Here is a 9067-nt window from a genome sequence, read left to right as displayed (position 1 = left end):
CAGTCCTTCTACTTCCTCATCCTTTGATTCTGTCTTGATGAGGGTTGATGTATATTGCTCCTTAACATAGATGGTCCTGCTTTGAGCAGAGGGATTTGGGAGCATGTGCTATTAGGGAAATGAGCAAAAGCAACAATATGGGAATAAAGAGAGAAATGGGGGAAAGGATCAGGAGAAAGAAATAGGGGGAAACAGACTGAAATAAGAGTAATACAAAAACCAGAATGATAAATAGGGGGAAGAAATGGTGGAGAAAAGTGAGGGGAGAGGACTTGTAATGAAGCATAGAAGAAAGAGAGGAGCAGAAAGAGAGAAAATAGAACTGAATATAAGATGAATAAAAGAGTGAGAGAAAGAGAAGACGTGTAACAGAAAAAATAGAAAATAGAGATGGTCAAACTTTTCTCATTTTCTGTTAACCTTTGAACCAAACTTCACATTCTAAAAAGGAAAAAAAAAGTAATTTAGGGAACCAATGGAGAGGTTTTTAAAAATACTTATTTACCACATTGTTCTTCTATATCAAAGAAGGGGAAGAGAGAAAAGGCCTGTCACTATCAAGGTCTTTGTTTCTGTAGTCAGAAGAGTAGCAGATGAATTGGATGAGTTGTAATGTAATTAAGTACACAGCCAGAGGTAAATATTACATTTGTAGCATGTAATATTAGTTACATAAGTAACAAAGTACTCAACAAAGCCCTGTGGTCTTCTCTTCCAGGACCGCTCTAATTCACTAACTATTAGAACCACTATTAGAACTTAGATTAACAAGCTTAACTTCTAGCAGCTGGAAAATTCAAGATGTTGTGAAGAAAGAAGTTTAGTAGATGGGTGTCCTGACTGGAACAAGTTTGCCTTCATGTAATTGGATACCGTAAACCCTCCAACTAATATCACTTTTCCTGCGGATGCAACTCTGTCATATTGAATGTCTTGAATTGTTAGAATTTATTTTGGGAAGGGGGAGGGGGAAGAAGTTGATTTCCTAAACTACTTAAAAACAACACCAGAGACTTTAATGGTGGTTTATGCTTGCTTATCCTCGCTATTATTTTTGGCTATAGGAAATGAGTAGAAATGCCTTATGCTAGAGGCTACAATCTGTATGTAAACCAACATGTCAAACTTGACATTACTTTTACATTCATGTTTATATGAAGGGTACACTGTAAGGAGAGAATTCATGGGAGAGATAGGAAACCATGACAATATTTATTTGACATAAGAGGAAGCATTCAGCTATGACATTTATACTGGTGTCTCTTTCCTCAGGGACCCTTTAAAATGTTGAACAAACACCATACTTTTGTAGGGTGGCTGCTGTAGTACTTGGTAGAGTTTTCTAAGCCTGCTGCACATTTCTGGAACTGCATGTCCACCAGAGTTGTGGTACCTGGTGGTGACACGGTGACTTGAAAAGTGGGGGAGGAGATTCAACTGTTGGCCTGAGACTGGGCACAGTGTAACAAAGACAACTTCTCACCCCCAAGTCACTGGTTCTGGTTGTTACATTACAATGACTCTTAATTATTTTTTTTATATGTGTTGGCGAGCTCAATTCAGTCCTTAGCGGACAGATGTCTTCATTATCACAGTTTGCACTACTTGGTACTCTCAGTACGGAGTCCAAGGACTACGCAGACATGGAAACCGAACCAGGTACTTTACATGCACTCACTCCAGCTCAGGTCTGAAGCACAAGGGTGTAGGTGGCATAAGGAAGCTTGCATTGCCCCAGCCCTTGAAGAACCTGGTCTTTGGCTAAAGCTTGTTTTCCCCACCATCCCTTTCCCCCACCATAATCCTTCCATCTAATCCAAATTCATTCATACTGGCTATCACTGAAAAAACAGAGTATAATGTAATATTATTAACTTAATCACGATGTTGTAGGGACAGCAAGAGGCTGGGGAAAACCAACTGTTGTTTTGATCTTTGTCCAGAAAAAGTTAAAAAACAAGGACATGTTTTGATGTCCAGAACAACTTTTGAATTGTGAACCTAGGACATTTATGAAATGTCCTTGTTTTCAGTCCATGTTGGTAATGTAGATGTTTATTTCTCTGCTTTCTTCTCCTCTCCTCCCTCCATTTATCACCTATCCCATGATCACCCAAGGAAACCACTGAGAAAAGAAGAGAATGGAACAAATCGAGCTGAATATGCAATGACCTCCTCCCAAAACAACAAAACAGTTGATAATAATGCAGTTGTATAATCTTTGAGACCCACCCCCCCACAATGCTGGAGGAGTTAAACTTTCAAAGCACACGCGCAAGTATGCAAGGTGGGTGAAATAAGGAAATGAAAGGCGCTCTGTGGCCAAGGACTTCATTTCAGATATAGTGCACGCATCAGTTATTCAGAGAAGAAAAGGAGACTGCTCTTCAGACTTGCTGATTGTCAAAGGGAGGATAAACTTGCCAATCAGGGCTATCCAGAGAAAAGACCTCACAAAGGCATAATCATTGCATGCTGCAGCTGTTGAAAGCAACATCACGATGCCTCCAGGTTCCTCCTCTTCTTTTTTTTCCTCTTTATTTTTGATTGACTGTCCACAAAGAGCTGCTTAAGTAGAATCCTTTGATGTGAAGGTGATCTGCCAGAGTGGCAGCAACTTATTATAAATGGGTCTGAGGTTCAGAGAGTGGAAGTCACCACCTGCATGCTTCTCTGGCTTGCACAGCATTTTCATTTACAAGCTCCCAGCTTTGTATGCTTTAATAACAATTATTATTTTGTTATGAAAAAGGGAAAAAGGGGTTTGTTAATCCACCAAGCAACCAAAAACTGCATGAACTTGTGAATTAACCCAGGAAATAAATCTGCAGTCTGGTGACTATGCAATTTCCATGGCTGAAGACTTTTCAGGCAAAAGAAATCCAAGTAGGATCATTAGCGATTAGCATTGCTAATGAAAGATAGAGGTAATATTTAAAAGGTGCTTTGAACACTGTTATTTCATAATCAGCCTCTTTTTTTACTGCATAGCTTTTATTTCTTAGCTTTACAAAAAGTTCTAGATCTCTTGTCCTCTGTGAAGTTCTGCACATTTACTGTATTTGCACCACACAGATCTGTCAGAGAATCCCTTTAGAAAAGATTTTGTTTACATTTTGGAGTGAATATATGGGCTCAGTTGTGATAAAAGGACTAGCAGCAGTGGAAACTGAAGCCCTCCTTATCCTCTGATTAGCTGCTGGGCAAGAGGAGGAAAAAAGGGTGTCAAGGTGTTAAGTTTCCAAGTTGTCCCACTAAGGACTTCATAGACCTGACATAGAGAGCCATTTACCAGGGACTGTTAAATCGATGTGCCCATGTTAGCTCAGTTCTCTGCCTTTCCTGAGCAGAGACTGCCAACTGTGCCAAATTATATGTGATAGCTTTGTGATGTGTCTTTTTGTGATGTGGATTGCAGACAACTTGAAGCAAAGCTGAATCCACCGAACTCATTTCACTTAGGATCTCAGGTTAGACTCAGTCAGTAATCCCCTAGAATAAAGGCCAATGTTTAATCTACAGTGCCCTGCCTTCCTGAAGTAGGATGTTTAACATTTTCGTTTCTGTCACACATTCATTCTGTAAGTCTCCATTTATCACTGTGCTGAAAATGCAATTCAGTGAAAAAAATATGAACCGCACTCTGGCTTGTTGTCTTTCTGTCAGACTTCAATAATACTCCGTCTCTCTGTCTTTGAGCAACTCAAGCAAGCCATTGCAGCCTCACTGCATAAATGACTGCACCTTGGCATTTGAGTATTTCAGTACTGAAATACACTGATACTTAAATATTATATGAAGATGTGTCTGAGCAGCAAAATGTGCATCTGAATTTTGAATCCTCTCCAGAGCATGTGGTTTTTCGAGATCTGGTGTTCAACATTTGGGCCATTACAGATAAGGAGAAGCTGTAATATTCGGACTCTGAAGCTCTTTCCCCCCATACAGTTTGAGACATTCAGATCAGCAGTTTTTGCTCAGACCCATATTTGGTTTTCTATTACCCGATGAACAGATAGGGGATAGGTAAATATCTGTATCCTCTCACTGACAAAACAGTGCTGCTATATACTTTTGTGAAGGAATCTAAGGAGTTATTTATTTAGCTTTTTAGCCTGTATACCCCTATGTAGAAATTTAGCTACGTGAATATTATTTTTTAAAAATCAAGATGTTTTTGAGATGGAGCAAATTTTTAAACATATGTGAAAGGGAGTAAAGAACCCTTCACCCCAAGAGTATGATCATGTATCTCACTGCAGTATTTATAATGTATGTTTGCACAAAATACAGTGATATGTTTTTAGATGCAGGTGGGATCAACAATAATTTAATTTACTCTGTAAATCTTGTATCCCAAATGTTCATTGCCTGAGGCACATATTGCCAAAATACTACCATAAAAACATTTTAAATATCTTTCTAAGGGTTTTTTTAAGCCATACATTTATTTTTGGTGCATTTCCTTCAGGTTTTTCTTTTTTCTGTATAATTGTGCCATTGTTTGAGACTGGTTGCATGCTGAACTGAGACTATACAATAGAAATCCAGATAGGTTTAGCATGATTCAGGCTCAGGATTACTGGTCCTTGATTTTCTTTATCTCCTAGCAAAGCTTTAAAGGGATGTTCTGTAAGGCCAAGGTCACAAAAGGTTTTGCAGATCATTAAGTCCATCAAAATGTGTCTGTTTTTGTAAGATGTCTAAGGAAAGGTCATGGGGCTCAGCCTCACTCTCACTGATGTCACTAGCAAAAATCATATTGTCCTCAATGGGAAGAGAATCCAACCCTTATATAAGCTATAAACAGAGTGAAACGTAAAGCTTCAGCAGTGAACACTGGGTAGGCAGCATGTTTCAATGAACACTGGAGATGGGATTCTTGCAACAATGGTTTTATTCCCAGTTTTGCTACTGGCCTCCTGGGTGACTTTTGATGAATCATTTTGTTACTCTGTGCCTCAGTTTCCCCATCTATGTAAGAAGGAAAACAAGACTTACATTCCTTATGGCAGCAGGTTTAGCTCTACAAATGAAGAGCAAAGTGTCAGTGGTATAACGAGAAAGTTTGGATCTGAGGATACATTGAATTCCTATGGAATAAGTGTGCTTAGGCATGTGAAGCTTTATTAATTTTCATCTGGATATTCTTGCTGAATATGCAGTCCCAACATTTAAAAAGGTAATGGCACTCCAGATTCTTCTCTGATCCATTGGCCAAATCCACGAGCTGCCAATGCCAGACCGCAGCCAGCAAGGCCAGCCATACCTTGTCATGCATCCAAAGATGCATCTCAAGCTGGTCCAGAGAGGTGATACTCCTCCTCTATGTGACTTTGGTCAGGCCGCAGTTGGAGTACTGCATCCAGTACTGGGCGCCGCACTTTAAAAAGGACGTGGCCAGCCTGGAGAGGGTTCAGAGGAGGGCCACGCTTGGTGATAGGAAAGCAGGACAGGCCCTATAAGGAGAGACTGTGGGACTTGAACCTGTTCAGCCTCAGCAAGAGGAGGCTGAGGGGGGACCTGGTGGCTGCCTACAAACTCATCAGGTGAGATCAACAGCAAATAGGTAGAGCCCTTTTCCCCCCAGCACCACCTGGGGTGACGAGGAACAATGGTAATAAGCTGATGGAGAATAGGTTTAAGTTAGAGATCAGAAAGAAATTTTTTACAGTTAGGGTGGCCAAAATCTGGAACCAACTTCCCAGGGAAGTGGTCCTCACGCCTACCTTGGGCAAATTCAAGAGGAGGTTGGATGATCACCTGTCTGGGGTCTTGTGAACCCAGCACTCATTCCTGCCTGTGGCAGGGGGTCAGGCTAGATGATCTGTTCAGGACCCTCCTGACCCTAGCAACTATGAAACTATGAAGAACTTTTCTCTCCTTTACCAAAGAGCCATTACTCTGAAAATTCTGGTTAATTCATTGCACCAAAATTTAAAGTGAGAGGTGTACTGGATAAAGAAGCAGATTTCAGTCTTTAGAAAAGACAGACCAATGAGGTTGTGCTTTGGGGGATTATTTCTGAAGCTTTCTGATGTGGCTCAGGGTTTTGTTTAAGGCTTTCCAGGTTATTTGCAACACTTATTATACATTTAAATAAATGCAAAGGAAATAATACAAAGAAAATATACCAATTGTGCTGAATAAAGGCTTCACTGGCATAATGATCCCTTAGCGCAAGAACTGGCAATTCATAATAGAGGTCTAGAGGCATTTAGGAACATGTTTATATGTGCTCCAGGTTGGGGGTCCTTTAATTAGAACTGCTCTTGGGAGGTACTCTAATTAAAGTGCCCACAGCATCATGTGTATTCAGCATCCCATGCTTCAAAATGGCAGTGGGGGTGCTTTAGCTAAAGCTTATTTAGTGTTCAACGAATGTTCAACATAAAACACATCCACCACTACCCATCCCTCCCCCCATCCCTCCCCTCCCCAACCATTTTGAAGCACAGGGATGGTGAATGCACATGACACGGAGACTGTGCAAACTCAGTTAATTGAGTCTGCTCTGATGCATGCTAATTAGCATGCATTGGAGCTGACATCCAGCACATATATAGATGCACTTAAAGTTTATTTCTATCCTCCCTTATGGTAAGATGTTGAAAGGCCCTGTAATAGCTCAGTGCACCTAATTGGACAGATGCTCACAGTAGCATAATTAGAAGTGGGCGAGCAGGGCATTGACTTAGAGGGGGCACAAAATGGAAGATGCCGCTACTGCCACCCAGAACACCTCTGACTCCTTAACAGATAGAAAATGACTTGTCTGTATTGAACTCAAACTGACTGACCTACTAAATTTGGGGCTTCAGTTAGTTTTTTTTTAGATGTACCTAGTTCTGTTATTGGAGTAGGACTTTATTTAGAAACCACAGCTCTACCCCTTAATCACAGTCAGATATACAGGTGAAGCATGCAAATGTTTTGTTAAGTTTGAAGACAGAGAATTAGCTGAATTTTCTTTAAACACTCATTTTAATTAAAGAAATGTTTGCAATCTGAAGTCCTGTATCTGAGACCAGCACTTTAAAGAACCTAATCCTGTAAAGTGCTGAACTCCTTCAAGACTTGGTGAAGTTAAAGACAGTTGAAGGAGCTCACCACTTTGCTAGAGATACTCAGAACCTCCTGCCTCGGGCCCACCACAAACACATGGCCGGTGTGGATTCCAGACCTTCCATAGTACCTGCAAAAACAGACTTTAAAAGAAAAGACAGCGTAAGTTTCAGATAGAAGCATACATATATATGCATACATAGCCCTAATTCTCCACCGCGTTGGTGTTCTTGTTTACACCGTGCCAAGGGAATATAAATTGTTCTAACGTGATAGCATTTTACACCTAATTTGCATTCAGTTTTTCCAGGTGTAAAAGACTGCACATGTCACAAAACAGTGGAGACTGGGGACTGGTATAATTATACATATATATGCATCCATTCACAATACTTCCTGCATCTGTACAAACACAATATATGATTTTAAACTCAAAGATAGTGTGTTAAAACTAATGCATGAATGTAAATATTCTAAGATCTGCCTTCTTGACTGTGTACCACATGTACAGATGAAAACAAATCTTGTTTATAGGAAAATCTGTATCAGTGGTTAAATGACTAAAGAGAAAAATATCAGAATTAATGTTGTCATGTTTCTTAAACAAGCCATTAATGTATATTTAGCATTTAAGGATATTGCTCAATAAGTATATTCTGTACCAAAAACTGTGTTGCATATACAGATTGTGCAGTACCCTATTTTAAAAAGGCACCATAATTAATTTTTATTTTAAATAAAAATGTACTTGTAAAAAGTTTCCTGTGTCTTGTCATCTCTGTAGCTAAGAATATAGATATGTATTCATGGGAAATACTGAAAGGCAAAACAAACTAAGCACTTTTCATGTACTTTTCTAAGACTGCCTGTATTAAGTTCGCTGTACAACCTCATTATGACCACTCCACTTTTAATAATTCCAACAGCAGGAACATTTTTCTTCCATGATTATGATGCAACAGATTGACTAACCCTGTTATAGCAAACACCCTCTTTTCATGAGCTCTTCTCCTGATCCCCTGCGGGTTCATTAAAATGAGGTTGTACTATATTTCTTTCAAAATAATACTGTACTTTATAGTGTCAAAATATATGTGGCTGTCGCCTACTTCTATGTGCAACTGGATTCCAGTTGCATTATGTTCTCCACTGCTTATCAACTGTGGCTATATCCATTATTAGCTACCTTGCCTTTCTTGTGTTAATGATGAACCAATCACCCAGTCTCTGTATTGGATCCCACCTTTCAAATGAACATATTCTAAATTGCACTGTAAGGCCGTGTGTACAAAATGAGAGATGTGTGTGCACGACACTTTAAAGCAGGCTAAGTGCTTTTGCACTGCTTTGATGGTGTCTGTTTGCATGCCTCAGTGGTTTATTGCACATTAATTCCAGCCACTGCAGGAAATTCAGCAATGTAATGTGCCTTAAACGACTTGGGGTGCAGCAAACTAAAACTCCTTCAAGGAGTTTTAGTTTGCTACCCCTACAGGCGTGGCACGAAGCATCAGGCTCCGTGTAGCTCCACAGCTCTGCAGGGAGCCCTGCAGGCAGCCTGGCAGCAGCCCAGGAAAGCAGGCTCTGCCCAAGTAAAGCCTGATCTTTTCCCATCCCCCACTGAAGCCTGCCTGCTACCTGCCTGTTGCTTCCCTCCACAGCTGCTGTTTCCCACAGGACCATCCGAGCCGGGTGCTTGTGGGTGGGTGCCACCTGGGAGGGGGCACTGCTGCTTCAGAGAGAAACACCAGCCCTCCCCACAGCCCAGGGACCACTCTGCCTGCCAGCAGCTCGCTCTCTCCTCCCCACTGGAGAGGCAAGTAAGTCAGCGGGGTGTGTGCACAACATGGGGGTTTAATCAGTCCTAAATTGAAGCTGTGTTTTTTAAAACCCACTGCTTCAATTTAGGGCTCCCATTTCATCTACACACACCCTAAAGCTTCAGGATGCACAGTAATGGGAACAAAAAAGAGGTGAAAAATAAATGTATGAAAAAACCAAA

At 40.6% G+C, this 9067-nt stretch overlaps 1 protein-coding gene across 2 annotated transcripts in view; it reads left to right on the top strand.

Annotated features, from left to right (window-relative positions):
- PRIMA1 (proline rich membrane anchor 1) overlaps window positions 1-4799 on the top strand; it is an 84464-nt gene extending 79665 nt beyond the window's left edge. For both annotated transcript variants that reach the window (XM_019552447.1, XM_019552448.1), the window contains exon 5: window positions 2119-4799. In XM_019552447.1, the coding sequence (XP_019407992.1) occupies window positions 2119-2218 (100 nt within the window). In that variant the 3' untranslated portion in view covers window positions 2219-4799. The remainder of the gene's footprint in view (window positions 1-2118) is intronic.
- The last annotated feature ends 4268 nt before the right edge of the window (window positions 4800-9067 follow it).

Source organism: Crocodylus porosus, unplaced genomic scaffold (genome assembly GCF_001723895.1).
Source record: "Crocodylus porosus isolate Cpor-Errol unplaced genomic scaffold, CroPor_comp1, whole genome shotgun sequence".
Taxonomy (NCBI): Eukaryota; Metazoa; Chordata; order Crocodylia; family Crocodylidae; genus Crocodylus; species Crocodylus porosus.
This window is presented reverse-complemented; position numbering and strand designations above follow the sequence as displayed.